Genomic DNA, 13661 nt, shown 5'->3' with positions numbered 1-13661 from the left:
TTAAGTTAGTTTAAAATTTTATTTTTTTTATTTATTTTTTTAAAATTTTTTATGTAATAAAAAGTAAAAGTCCTTGAGGCATCTGTCTGTCGGTCTCTCACACAGGATACTCAAGTTAATGGGGAAGAACAGGGGGCCCAAGTCTGAGGTTATAAATAATAGAAAATAAAAGATCTTCCGTCTCCAGCGGGGGAATAGATGAGAGGATGGGAGGACAAGACTGGGTGGGACCCGGCAGGGGCAGAGCAGGAACCTCCCCCACCCCCCGCTGGACCCCAGCCCCGCCCACTTCAAGGACCCCTCCCATTCAAGGTGCTTGGCAGGAATTCCCCAGCTCCCCAAGGGAAAGGGGTTGGGGCGGGGCTAGGACTGGTCCGAGCTGCTGGGGGAAGAGACATAGATCACTCTTCCTCCACTCATGGAGGTCTCAGGTCGCGGCCAGGACAATCTTCAGTTCCCCGGGGGGTGGAAGGGGAGCTGCTGGGAGGGATGAGATTGAACTGGTTGGAGGGGAGAGAGAGAGAGCAGGAGCATTAGAACCCGAGCAGCTGTCCCTCTGTCAATGCGTCCAGGGGGGGTGGGGGTGTGGGGAGGAGCGGCCTCCTCCAGGAGTCTCAGGGGCTGTCAGAAGTACAGGTCAATCGCTGTTTCCCAGTAGGCCAGAGAGCCCTTACTCAGTTGCCCAGCTCAGCCCCCCACGCCCCAGTCTGGCCCTGTCTGCTGCGCTGACCTTACCTCGGCTAAGTCAGGAGACAGTCGGGGTCACTGAGAGCTGGGGAGGCAGTGGGGAGGGGGGCTGCTGGATCACAACTGAGCGAGGACGGAGGGAAGCAAAGGACAGAGCCAGGAGCAAGCCCCTGGCGGCGGCGACTGTGGCTTCTGCCCACCCTACATACTTCACAGACAGGTGTGGGTCGGCAGGCGCCCTCTGGGACAGCCCTGCCTCCAAGACCCCTCAATCCCCACCCAGAACCCGTGCATCCTGCCCCACCTGCAGCCCCTCAGCTCTTCCATGCCAAATTCCCCCAGCTAACGAGAACTCACGAATCCTGTCATCGGCTCCTCCTGGAAATCCAGGCGCCTGGCCAGGCTGCTCACCTTGGGGGTGTCCGATGTAGGGGTAGGGTGAGGGTGTGGAAGCTGAGAGTGCAGGCACCCCACTCGGGGGCACCGCGCCTTGGGGGGGCCCCCCATGGCCCTGGGGGGGGTGCAGCAGCATCACCTGGGGCGGGTGGGGTGCCCCGGGGTGTGGGGGCGGGGCTGCTGTGACTCCAGTTTGGACATGGGCCTGTGGAGAAAATTAGCTTCAGTGCCCAGTGCGACAGGACACTGAGATCCCTTATCACAGCAGCACTGCGAAGTGGTACAAGCACTGAAATGCGACTACCCTTGCAGCACATTCTCTGGCATCCCTGGGTTCCTACCTGGGTAACATGGGCCATGTTGGTGAAGCCGTGGGGCAGCTGCTGGTGGGGATGGATGGCATACACAGCAGCTGGCTGGGGAAAGCTGCTCTGAGGGGACTGGGCAGAAGGTCCCGGTGGTAGAGAAGGCGGCGTGCCTGTTAGGGCCCCTGGATGGTACAGATTCTGCTGTGGCTGTCCACTGCCCAGGTGTGGGGCCTGCCCCGCCTGGTGCTGCCGGAGTGGAAGGGAAGTATGAGTGCCACCCATTCTGCTAGGCAGGAAAACCACCTGCTCACCTGTTTCTCTGCTGAAGAATGACCCAGCTCTATCTAGCCCTCTTCTAGCCACCCATTCCTGGCCCAACCACTCAACCGCCCCAACCCCCTCCCCACATTACAGGCACCTGAACAGGACTGGGGGCCGCATGCTGGGATTGTGGCTGGCTCCCAGTAGGTGTGGTGGCCGGCTGTGGCTGGTGGCCATGGAGCTGGGTGGCATGGTGTGGATAGGACTGGTGAACAGTGGCTGCAGTAGGAAGGAATGAGACCAAGTGCTGAACACCCTAAATGGATAGAGGTACACAGCCCAGTGAAGGAGTGGGCACCAGAACTCACCATAGAGGGCTTGGGGGGTAGGCTGCTCTGCAGAGGGGTACTGAGGAGTGGAGGATGACACAATGGCCTGGGGGTGGCTTCCCGATGTCAACATTCGTGGGTTACTTTGAAGCATAGGGGCAAACACCGGCTGGTGGAAGAAACCAAGTGGTAAGCAGAGCAGCCTGGACATGTCCTGTCAGCTTCCATGCGCTGCCTGAGCCCTCAAGAGTCGTAAGATACTTAGAGATCCTAACAACCTTAATAACGAGGGAACTGGAAGCAAGGCTTCAATGCCCTGTTACAGTCTGGACACTGCCAACCCCACAGCTGGCCACCAACCACACTCCGAATAACACTGCTCCCCTCACTCAGGCTGGATCCCTCAGAACCCTCAGAGGTGGACTCTGTACCTGTGAAGGGTAGTGTGCCATTGGCTGCATCATGGCAGGCTGGCCTGGGAACTGCTGTGGGTTGTAGGGGATGTAGGAGGAATAAGGTGTGGCAGCCACCAGGGGTGGGCCAGCAGCAGCAGCGGCAGCCTGCATCATCGGAGGGGCTGAGGCTGGCTGGTGTTGGTCTGAGCGCTGGGGGGGGAGTGAGCCTGTGGGTGGAGGGTAAACAGTGCAAGTGCACAGCTCAAGCTTCATGTGCCAGGAGGCACTAGACAGCCCCAACCGTCCTTCCCAACAACCTTGCTCACCTTTTGCACCCCGGTACTTGCCCTGCTGCCCAGGCACCGAATTGGATACAGGATATGGATACATCTGAGGTGCCTAAGGAGAAGAACTAGGGCTCAAGAGGTCGCTCATTAACATTGGGAAAAGACTGAGCTGGACTCCCAGCACTCTCCTTGGCTCCCCTAGTCTCTCTCCTACCTGCACAGCTGGTCCCATGTGGATCTGAGGTATATATGAGATGTACTGGGGACTGTAGAGCCCGCTCTGGCCTGCTGTCAGCACCGGTATGGAAGGTGTTGAGTGAGTACGGGGCCCTGGGGAAGTGGGAGTACTGGTAGATTTGTTCTGTAAGAGACAAGAGAAGACGTGTTATTTCTGTAATGCCATCCCAGCCTTTTTAAATTAACAGCTAACATCCATGGAATGAGGTGTACCAAATACAGCTGTATTTTTCCTTATAGCTTTATAGCAACCCACAAGATGGGCATTCTCAAACTTAGAGAGCAAACAGGCAGAGAGCCCTACACGGCTGCCTAAAAAAATCCAGACGCCCCGTGAGTACACCAGTTAAAGCCAAGTCAGTTGACTGGGTGAAGCTCATAGTCCTAATCCTCACACAGATACCTGACATGCCCAATAGTAAGAACCAAAGTAACCTGTCAGAATCAATCAGCAGCCCTCTTCACTCAATCCTGGAGATGCTACTGTTTTTCCAAAGCCAGTCTAATGGCTACTGTCCAGAGACGCCCGTACCTCCTTCTCACACTAGGGGACAGTGTGCTATCCTGATACTGAAGTGCTTTCCTACACCACTCTACTGTCCCCTCAAGGAAACCCAAGTCTACATGCAACAGTCCCAGCTCACCACAGACAGCAGAGGCTTTGTTGGATTGAACTCCTTGGCATTGGGGTTCAAAGTAGACTTCTTTACTTGTCTGTAAGAGAAAATAAGGCCAGCTCTTGAGCCATGCTCACCAGCTGGTAAGAACCAAAAGATATACCATCCACCACCACCACTTACTCAGTAACAGGGCCCTCCTCCTTGTCATCTCCCTTGATGAGGCCCACTGGGGGACTGCCAGTTTGGCTGGGGCAAGATGGCGGGAGCTGCTCTGGCCCCTCAGTGCCCCCAACTGCTGCCAGGGGTGGTTTGTCTTCCTTATCCAATATGGATTCTGTCTTGGAGGAGACTGGGGATCCCATGGGATCTGAAGTCAATAGGCCATCCACCTCCTTCTCCTTTCCTTTGGCCTCTTCTTTTAAGATCCGGGAAGGAAATGGATCCAGGCCGGTCTCAGGGGAGCTACTAGATTGAAGCTGGGAAGAGAAATAATCAATGGATCATACTGTCCACTCCAGACCCCTCTTTACCTCCTACACTCACTCTTGCTGGATCTCATCTTTTCCCACCCACTCTGCCTTTGCCCCTACACATCCCACATCCTGCTTATATCCTAGCTTCTTCGCAAGCTCCACTCACCTTAAACTGGGCCCCAAACTTCCTCAGTTCTTCCAACTGAAATCGTTTTTGTTCATTCTGAAGCCCAGGGACTATGATAAAACAGTGACAAAAGGAGAAAATACACTTTTTTCTGAACGATTACACAGGGATAGTTAGTGGTCCAGGACGAGAAACCAAAGAATGAGCTCTTGACAATCTTAAAAGATAAATGAAACCCAAAGGCAGATGGGCACTGCTTTTGAATCCCAACAAACTTCCAAAGGGAAATACTCCAAGTAAATGGGACCACATAGAGTAAAACACCCTCACCTTTCCCAGCTATCCGGGCCAGCTCTTGGGCCTCCAAAGTCCTACCGGGCTCCTTGGTCGGGAGTTCTTTTACTGAGAAAAGAGAGACGCCTTAAGATCCTGCAATCCAGTTATCCCCCACGGCTCTCAAGCGTCGACCTAGTTCTTACCATCTGTGGGGGCCAGGGAAATTTTGGGAGATGCTGGGGAAATAGAGCCTGCTCCAGGATCCACAACTGATGATGTCACAGGGATGGAGGCAGAGGACACTACTGCTGAACCAATGGGAGGCTCAGGACAGGAAGCTGAGACTGGGGCGGGGGCAGCAGACTTGGGAGACCGTGGAGGGTACATCCGGCCCACTGGAAGAAAAGAGAGAGCTATACAACCGTTAGTGCTGGCCAGGAAGTCATGCACAGAGAGGGAAACCCAAAGAAAGCTATCAAAGTTTTCACACTCAGGGTCCTCATTTCCTGCGCAAGACCAGGGCAGGTAAGTAACAGGCAGGAAAATGGTATCCTCGGGTACCACCAAAGACTGGAAATGCTGCAGCTTGCTTTTCCTGCTCTAAATGTTGCTAACAAAACTGAAGTCTCAACAAAACATCTGACAACCAGCTACAACCCACGGACTGACAGGTCAGAACCAGGGAAACCAAGTTCTTTCCCAAAACTTGCCTCCCACCCCCACCAAATATCTATGGACTGCCCCCCCAGCATTTCAACAACTCGATTCATTTACCACCACCCCCAACCCCACGTACAAACCTCTACCCATGCCTGCAGCCACCCCACTGAAGTTCTCTACCTGCAGGTGTTGGAGGAACGGAAGCTTCTCCAGAAGGCCTATTGTTGGGCGAAGATAAAGTCTTGGCACCTCTCAGAGGCCGCTGCGCCTTGGGGGACATTCGGGAAGGGCCTGTTTTGTTTTGTTTTTAATGTGAAGAAAAAAATAGCTGTTTATTACATGAACACTGACACATGATCTTGCCAACCACTTAAAATCCTATTACTCACCCTTCCCACCTTCCCGTTTCTTCTACCACATCATAACCTACCTCCATTGATACCACGTGCCTCAGACCCAGGGCCAGGGCTGCTGTTATCAAGGTGGTGAGGGCCACGAGGTGGCAAAGAGCTAAGGCCAGGCCGTCCTCCTCGAGAACCGCTGCATCGAACTCCTCCCCGGGGACCTTCCCGAACTCGTTGAGGCAGGGGGATATACTTCCCCTCCCTGGAAAAAGACTCAAGTAAGGGAAGGAGGCCCCAAATCTACCCACTTTAACAACATGGAGCCTTTCTAAATCAATCCCACACCTGACCCCAGTTTTCACTATCACACTTCATCTGTCATAGTACAATGTATCTATGAATTTAGGACATTATTTCTCAATTCAGACCCAGTCCAAGTGGCCAAGAGCATCACAATTTTACCACTCTTCACCTATCACAAAGGCCAAGGAGACCCTTTTATGAGATTCTGTGCATATGAAATCTCATTTTTTATTTGTTTTTCGAGACAGGGTGTCAATGTGTAGCTTTGGAGCCTGTTCTGGAACTCGCTCTGTAGACCAGGTTGGCCTCGAACTCAAGAGATCCGCCTGCCTCTGTCTCCCAAGTGCTGGGATTAAAGGTGTGTGCCATCACCAACCAGCCTGGGAAATATTTTTTTTTGTGTGACAGAAACAGTACACACGAATAATTAATGAAGGAAAACTACATACCAAAACAAACAAACAAAAAAAGTGTTTTGTTTTTTGAAATAGGGTTTCTCTGTGCAGCCCTGGCTGTGCTGAAAGTTGCTCTGTAGACCAGGCTAGTCTTGAATTCAGAGATCTGACTGTCTCTGCCCTGCAAGATTAAAGGCGTGCACCTGCTACCTCCTGGCCCAAAAAAACTGTTAAAACTCCCCAAGTCTCTTACTGCAAATTACCAACTTTCCAGGCTTCATTCTAGACCTCAAACTGGGAACTACTAGGTATTAACTAAGCCACACTCATAAGGTGGTGAAGTTAACAACAATGTACAGAAGCTCTTCCTGGCCACCTCACTAGTTACCTGGACACCAAGCTGGGGCTCTCCCGCCCAGAACCCTGCCGCTGAACTGCACTGTGCTTCTCTTCCTCCGTTCGCCCATCATCATTTTCCATGGCAATCCGTAGGCGGTACTGGGGACTCGACTCAATCTCTCGGGCCAACTGGGCTGCACGCAGCTCCCGCTGCCGAAACTCTTCTGAGTTGTCCTTTTCCAAGGGAACCCTGAAAACATATACAAGAAAACAATGAACGGACAACACTGCTGTAACTCCACGACCAGTTCAAGTCCACGGCAGTCAATCTATTTTAGATTTTTTTTTTTTTTGTAGTGTTGAGGGCTGAACCCAGGGCCTTGCACATGTCAAACAAGCTCCACTAGTGAACTTAACCCGCAATTTAGTCAGCATATACTCGAGGACAGCTACCAAGTCCTAGGCAAAGCACTGGTATTTGGGGGATTCAGATTAGGTTAGGCTGGCTGGCCAGTAAGCAATCCCCCTGACCCCCAAGGTTTACCACCACACTCGCCTTTTTATAGGGCTGCTGGGGACAGAACTCAGGACCTTATGCTTGTATAGCACGTACTTGACAACTGAGTTACATTTCCAGATTAACAAAGGTTACTTCTACCCACAAGAAAAGCAGTTCAGCAGCAAACCATGAGGAAGAACTACTAATAAACCCAGAAAAACACACACCATACAAAAACTGTTTCATTCCGAGGTCTGCCTTACTAAACAGCAAGTCCTGTACCCCACCCACCCAACACCACCACCCTCAAACTTCCAAAACACTTACGTGTAAGAAGACAGACTGCTGTCATAGGTGGTCTTCACTCCATAGTTCTCCTCATTAAATTTGAACATCTCATTGGGATCCCATCCATTGGACTAAGGAGAGAACAGAAGAATGTTTACAACCCAAAGAAAGAGAAACTGACATGCCATTCCTTTCCATCCACCAAGTTAAAAACTGGTACAAACAGAATGAACCAACATGCACGCATTAACAAGATTTTGTTGTTGTTGTTTTTTGAGATAGGTTTCTCTGTGCAGCTTTGAGCCTTTCCTGGAACTCACACTGTAGCCCAGGATAGCCTTAAACTCAAGAGATCCGCCTGTCTCTGCCTCCCAAGTGCTGATAAGGCATGTGCCACCACCGCCTGGCTTAACAAGATTTTTTAATTTTTTTTTTTTTTTTTTTTTTTCGAGACAGGGTTTCTCTGTGTAGCTTTGCTCCTTTCCTGGGACTCACTTGGTGGCCCAGGCTGGCCTCAAACTCAGAGATCCGCCTGCCTCTGCCTCCCGAGTGCTGGGATTAAAGGCGTGCGCCACCACCGCCTGGTTAAAAAAGATTTTTATGTGTGTTTTGCCTGTGTATACAGAGTCAGATTCCTTGGAAGTGGAGTTACAGATGGTTGTGAGCTACCATGTGGGTGCTGGGAATTGAACCTGGGTCCTCTGGAAGAGTATCCCATGCCTTTACCCACTGAACAATCTCTCCAGCCCAACAAGATCTGTTTTGAGAAAGGGTCTCATGTGGCCTCGAGCCCTTGGTCCTCTTGCTTCCATGCTCTAACCTCTGGAATCAGAAGTGCTATCATGGCTCTCTACGTTTTTTCTGTTTGTTTTAAAGAAACTTAAAAAAAAAATGTACATTTATAGGTCTGTTCCTGTGCCACAGCAGGCATATGGAAGCCTGAGGACAATCTGTAGGAATCTGTTCCTTTTTACCACTTGGCTTTATCTGCTAAGCCACCTTGCCAGCCTCATTTATACAACTTTAACTGAAGTAGTTGTTTTTGTGAAGAAATATGGACCTACACAGCAGTCATCTTATGCACCATTTTACTTCCTTTGTTTCTTTAAGAAAAACAAGCTTTTGTTATATAGTCCAGGTTGGCCTGGAACTCACAGTTCTTCCTAAACTTCCAAGGCTGGATTATGGGTATGAGTTATCATGCCTAGTTTGTACGCCCCCAGCCCCGGGTACAGGGTTTCTCTGTGTAGTTTTGGTTCCTGTCCTGGAACTAGCTCTGTAGATCAGGTTGGTCTGGAACCCAGAGATCCACCTGCCTCTGCCTCCCTAGTGCTGGGATTAAGGGCGTGCCCCACCACTACCACCGCCGCCGCCCAGCTATACTTTTTATAACAATAAAAAATTAACACCATGAAGAAATGTTAACAATAGTCAATGCTGACCCTTTTTCCACCTTCCTTTCCAAGAACTAACAGCTGTTTCCAAGAACGGACTTCAAAACAAATGAACCTGCCCTACACACACATACACACCAGAAAAGAATGAACTTGTATCTACATCAGGAGCCCACATTCACCACAGTCAGCCTGTCCTGGTCTTGGGAAAGGAGCCCATACCATATCGGATTCCAGATCGTAGTCATCGCTGTTGCTGTCGCCGCCCTCCCAACGCTGCAGCACCTTCTCTTTGTGCTCTCCATTCACCTTAGAGTTCATGGCAATGGCTGAGTCAGTGAACTTGTCTGTGTGGCAGAGGTGAAGAGCAAGAGTCAGCTGATACATCTTTCTTCCCATCTTCACTCCCTGACACCGTGTAGTTTCAGTTAACAAAGCAGATTTTTTAAAAAACAGCAGATTTAGATTTTATGTTTTTATCTGGCAACCGGTAGGATATTAAATGACAAATCTAGATGGGGTGGCAAACGCCAACAATCCCAGCACTCAGGAGGCAGAGACAATGTGATGTCTGGGAGCTCAAGGAGGCCAGCCAGGGCTAAACACACAGACCCTACCACACAAAACACATAACAATTCAAAAGCAGGCGGGCGGTGGTGGTGCACGCCTTTAATCCCAGCACTCAGGAGGCAGAGGCAGGTGGATCTCTGTGAGTTCGAGGCCAGCCTGGTCTACAGAGTGAGATCCAAGACAGACACCAAAACTACACAGAGAAACCCTGTCTCGGGGAAAAAAAAAATTCAAAAGCTAAAAACTAAACAAGGGAATCAGGAATAACTATAACACCAGTCATAATTCACTGAACTCTATTAAAACATCAAGATATATTTTCAAGATGGAACACTCAATCATCTCTACCAAAAAAGGTGCTAGAAGATAATCAAGTCAGCATGGTCAACCTTCTCCTCAGTGAGCTTGACACAGTCTAGCACAATACCTTTAGTAGCATAATTGAAGTCAACATTTCGGAAGTGGACAAGCAGAACATCACTTGGTTTAAACACCATGGTGTCCACAATGTCTTCCCGGCGAGGCCCACCTGCTGGCTCAGATGCTTTCCGGTGTACTGCGTCTACTGCCAGTTCAAACTACAAAAGCCCCGTTCCCAACATTCCAGGGTCAGTATCAAAGAGGGGGAAAAAAAGACTGTTTCTTATCCTTTCTAATCTTCCAACACCAAATTCTCATGCTGCCCCGCCTTTTTCAACACTAGCCAGAGACCTTAGCAAAAGCCTCAAACCTGTCTGGTGTCACCCAACACACATCCTCAGTTTCATTCTCCTCCTCAGCTTCAGAAATGAGCTAATCTGAGTACACTGACCTTGGAGCTCAGAGTCTTGAAAATGCCCTCGTAAGTGGTGCCATTCTTCACCTTTACATCACAAGTGGAACCCTGGGAGGGTGGAAGATTAAGTCACTGCCGGGAAGAGAGACAGCACATTCCTCAAACACCCAAGTGAACGCTCTCTCTTACCACTACAGCCGTCAGGAAATGCAGCATCCTGGAATTGTTGTAGACACCTTCAAATACCTGTCACACAAGGGAAAAACAGGGGCGCAGGTAAAGACTGTTTCTTACCAGACTGCCCCATATATTTTAATTCTGAGTGTCTCTATAGGAGGGGAAAAAAAGACACTCACAGGTGACTGTGGGGGTCCCTTTCCGGTGCTCTGTCCCCTGTAAGAGAAGAAATAAACTAGTTTTACAGTGAACCTTAGAATAATGGACCATGTCAACTTGCTGATTTAGGTTACCAACCGATTAACTAGCAAAATTTTTCAAGCTCTCACATTCAAGAGGAAAGTAGGCATTAATGGCCAAAACATTTTCTCCAATGCCATATTAAAAAAAAAAAAGCCGACAAAAATTCAATAAACAATGGCTGTCAAACGCTCTGAACAGCTAATGCAATACAACCTTCTGACTTTCTCCAAGGGGCCAGTACTTCATGCTTCCAGTACACTGTTACAATATTAAACAAACCAAAAGCCTAATTCAGTTTCGAAGGTGAAAGCTCGGGCATCCCAGATGCAGCACTACTTAGCTCAGTCACACTACCTCCCAAAGGAAAAAAGCATTTTCAGCAGCCTTAGATTACAAATCCCAGGGTATACGTTCCATACCCCACCCTTCCGCTCTCATTACTCATTCAGCCTGCTACCCACTCTGAAGGGATCCCCAATCGCCAGGTAACAGTGCTCCTCGACGGCTGATGTAACCGGCGGTTGAGGAGGGTGAGGAGGGGGCCGTTGGCGGGGCTGGGGGACCGCGCAGCCGCAAAAGCCATCCACCGGGATGCCTCGCCCGGTCCGCGCCTGCGCACTAAAGCCCACAGCCCTCTACCAGCCCCTCCCGAGCAGAAGCCACTGCGCCTGCGTCTAGCGCCACTCTATCGCCTTGACACCTCGAAAAAACCGAGGGCACCCACTCCTCAATCACCGATACTAGACACCCCTAAACCCTCCGTGCAAGCCCTCCCTCCCCCGCCTCTGCTTTACGTGTTACCGGGGCAAGCCAATGCCCGGGTCATAAGACAGCATCCGCGCGCACGTACAAGAAGGGCGCGCGCGCGCGCAGGAGCTTCCCAGCCCGCAGTCTTCCCAGTAGCCGCTGCTTCCGCGCCCCCGCCCACCCCGTTCCCTTCTTACTGGCTACACCGGGAAGAGGAGGGAGCAACCCGCTCCCAAGTCCCTCCCTCCCCATTGGTCAAACTGTGGGCCGCGCGCCCCCCCTCGATTGGCTACAGCCGGGGACCCCTTCATGCAGCTGACTCCCCATTGGCTCAAACCGGGGACCGCGAGATCCTTCGTGGTAATGGAGCTGGGGACCCCATCGCCTCCTCAACCCCCCCAACTCCCTTTTCCGACGGAGCTGGCGGGACGCGCCCCGCCTCCCCTCAGGGCCCAGACCCCAAGCGGTGACTAGGCCCAGAGAGCCGAGCACCGCCCCTAGGCTCCTGCAGACCGCCCGGAGAGCTTCCGCTCCGACCTGTTGGCAGGAGGGTCCACCCCCACCTTCACGGGGTCCTGGGCCCCAAGTGCCCCTCACCGGCGCCGGGCTCGGGCTCTTCCCCGCCAGGAAGCCCCGTCCTCACCTGACGCTGCCGATAGCCACTGCCCCTGGCCGCTCTTGATGCTGCGGTGGCGGTGGCGCCGCCAAGATGCTCTCGGCTCCGCGGCGAAGCCCGCTCCCGGCCGCAGCTGCAGGCCCCAGGCAGGAGGAGACGGCCGCAGGAGGCCCCGGGGGAGCCGTGGTGGCGGGCAGCGGCCCCGGGAGGCCGCCGTTGGGAGGGCTGGTCCCGCCGGGAGGCCGACGGGCCACGGCCTGTTGCGTGGGGGGCGGCTGCTGGGGCTGGGAGGTCTGTTGTGGCGGCTGAGGCTTCAACATGATGGCAGCGTCCGGAAGAGAAATTAGAGGCGAGGGGAAGAGGGCCCGGGGCTGGGCCCCCGTTGGAGAGCGCGGGAAGCGAGAGAGATCGCGAAGCCGGGGACCCGCCGTTGGCGGGCGGGGGGAGCCCCGCGGTGTCAGGGGTGGATCGAGAAGACCGCGGCGCGAGGAAGCGCCGCGAGGCGGAAGGGGAGGGGGGAATCTCGCGGGCCGGTGGAAAGCGAGAGGGCGCGAGCCGGCCTGGAGCGCGTGCGCGTCGCCGGGGGAGGAGAGAGGGAGGAGCGCGGGCGGGGGAGGGGCGCGGGCCGGGCCGGGGGGTGGGGGGGGAGCGCCGCCGGGAGGTTAGTTCCGGAGAGGAGAGGAGGCTCGAGTGTGTGGATCTGGCGAGTCTAGCCCTTGCCGCGGCTAAGGAGCCGCGCAGGCGCCTCGAGCACCTCTAGGTCTCTAGGTCCCGAGCCACCTTAAAGGCTGTGGCGGCCGCGGTTGCTTCACAACGAGCGTGGGAGGGGCCGAAGCTGCGAAGGGGAAGCGCCGCCCGGCCGGCCCGCCCCTCCCACGCCGCCGGCGTAACGTCAGAAAGTCTCCGCGGTGGTGTGAGGTGTCACGTCGTAGCGTGAGGTTCTTCCGCCACTTAGGGCCCGGTGGGCGGAGTCTCAAGTGCCAAAAAATCCCTAGGACCGGGGGAAATCTAGTACAGGTTTACTTTAGGCAGGTGTGTGGGGGGGGTAAGTATTAATGAGCATTAAAATGATTCGTTTGAGCGTATCTGCGTTCTAATAAACGTGCCCAGTTCTAAATTAAATGGCAGTAATTGTTCTTTCCGGGATAGGGAACCCCTGAATAGTAGCAATACAGGCCGTCGGAAGGCCAGGCTACACAGCAAGACACTGTCAGAAAACCGTGGTACAGGGCTTGCCTGTGAAAGACGCCTTCATTCAAAATTAGGGCAGCCGTGGTGGCTCACAGCTTTAATCCCAGCACGAGGAAGGCAAGGTAGGAGGATCAGAAGTTTGAAGCCAGCCTGGATTATATAGTAAATTTCAGGTCATCTGGGAGACCCTGTTTCAAAAGGAAGAAAAGTTGGACACCGTTCCATGCTCAGGGCACAAGAATAACTGAACCACTCAAAGCTCAAGCTAATAAGAGATTTAAATAATTTGACCAGAGGTAATTTGGTAAAGCATAGAGAATTGGAAAGAGTGAGCAAGACGAGAACTTGTTAAAAATAAATAAATAAATAAATAAAAACCGGCTGGGCGGTGGTGACGCACGCCTTTAATCTCAGCATTCGGGAAGCAGAGCCAGGCGGATCTCTGTGAGTTCGAGGCTAGCCTGGTCTACAGAGCGAGATCCAGGACAGGTACCAAAACAACACGGAGAAACCCTGTCTTGAAAAAAAAAACGAAAAATAAATAAAAACCCAGCCAGGCAGTGGTGGTTGCATGCCTTTAATTCCCGCACTCGGTAGGCAAAGGCAGGTGGATTTCTATGAGTTTGAAGCCAGCCTGGTCTACAGTGTGAGGTCTAGGACAGCTAGGACTACAGAGACCTTATCTCAGATTTAAAAAATAAAAAACTAGGGCTGGAGAAATGG

General features: G+C 52.4%; 1 protein-coding gene across 20 annotated transcripts; it reads right to left on the bottom strand.

Annotated features, from left to right (window-relative positions):
• Atxn2l (ataxin 2 like) lies at window positions 1-12320 on the bottom strand. Of its 20 annotated transcripts, none has more exons than XM_059266940.1 (24): window positions 11775-12311; window positions 10321-10357; window positions 10154-10210; window positions 10001-10072; window positions 9617-9767; window positions 8841-8965; window positions 7264-7355; window positions 6487-6687; window positions 5487-5662; window positions 5237-5347; window positions 4600-4809; window positions 4451-4522; window positions 4160-4230; window positions 3701-3996; window positions 3545-3614; window positions 2878-3024; window positions 2703-2775; window positions 2413-2603; window positions 2021-2150; window positions 1810-1931; window positions 1425-1637; window positions 1045-1288; window positions 736-895; window positions 1-500 (listed from the first exon to the last, which is right to left on the bottom strand). In XM_059266940.1, exons 1-23 carry the CDS (start codon window positions 12065-12067, stop codon window positions 741-743), a joined length of 3309 nt encoding a protein of 1102 aa, XP_059122923.1. In that variant the 5' UTR covers window positions 12068-12311; the 3' UTR covers window positions 1-500; window positions 736-740. The 20 variants fall into 20 exon arrangements, with proteins under 20 accessions (XP_059122923.1, XP_059122926.1, XP_059122971.1 ...); XM_059266943.1 differs by having other exon boundaries at window positions 1-477; XM_059266988.1 differs by having other exon boundaries at window positions 736-772; window positions 11775-12310.
• Window positions 12321-13661: the final 1341 nt, after the last annotated feature.

Source organism: Peromyscus eremicus, chromosome 1 (genome assembly GCF_949786415.1).
Source record: "Peromyscus eremicus chromosome 1, PerEre_H2_v1, whole genome shotgun sequence".
NCBI classification, from domain to species: domain Eukaryota; kingdom Metazoa; phylum Chordata; class Mammalia; order Rodentia; family Cricetidae; genus Peromyscus; species Peromyscus eremicus.
This window is presented reverse-complemented; position numbering and strand designations above follow the sequence as displayed.

Bases quoted from the DNA above. Each gene is read 5' to 3' on its own strand.
- Atxn2l (XM_059266940.1), bottom strand. From the start codon at position 12,067: ATGTTGAAGCCTCAGCCGCCACAACAGACCTCCCAGCCCCAGCAGCCG. The intron at 10,358-11,774 runs GTGAGGACGGGG...CTTCTCTTACAG, and splicing joins GTGGCTATCGGCAGCGTCAG to GGGACAGAGCACCGGAAAGG. The intron at 3,997-4,159 runs GTGAGTGGAGCT...TTCTCTTCCCAG, and splicing joins AGTTTGGGGCCCAGTTTAAG to CTTCAATCTAGTAGCTCCCC.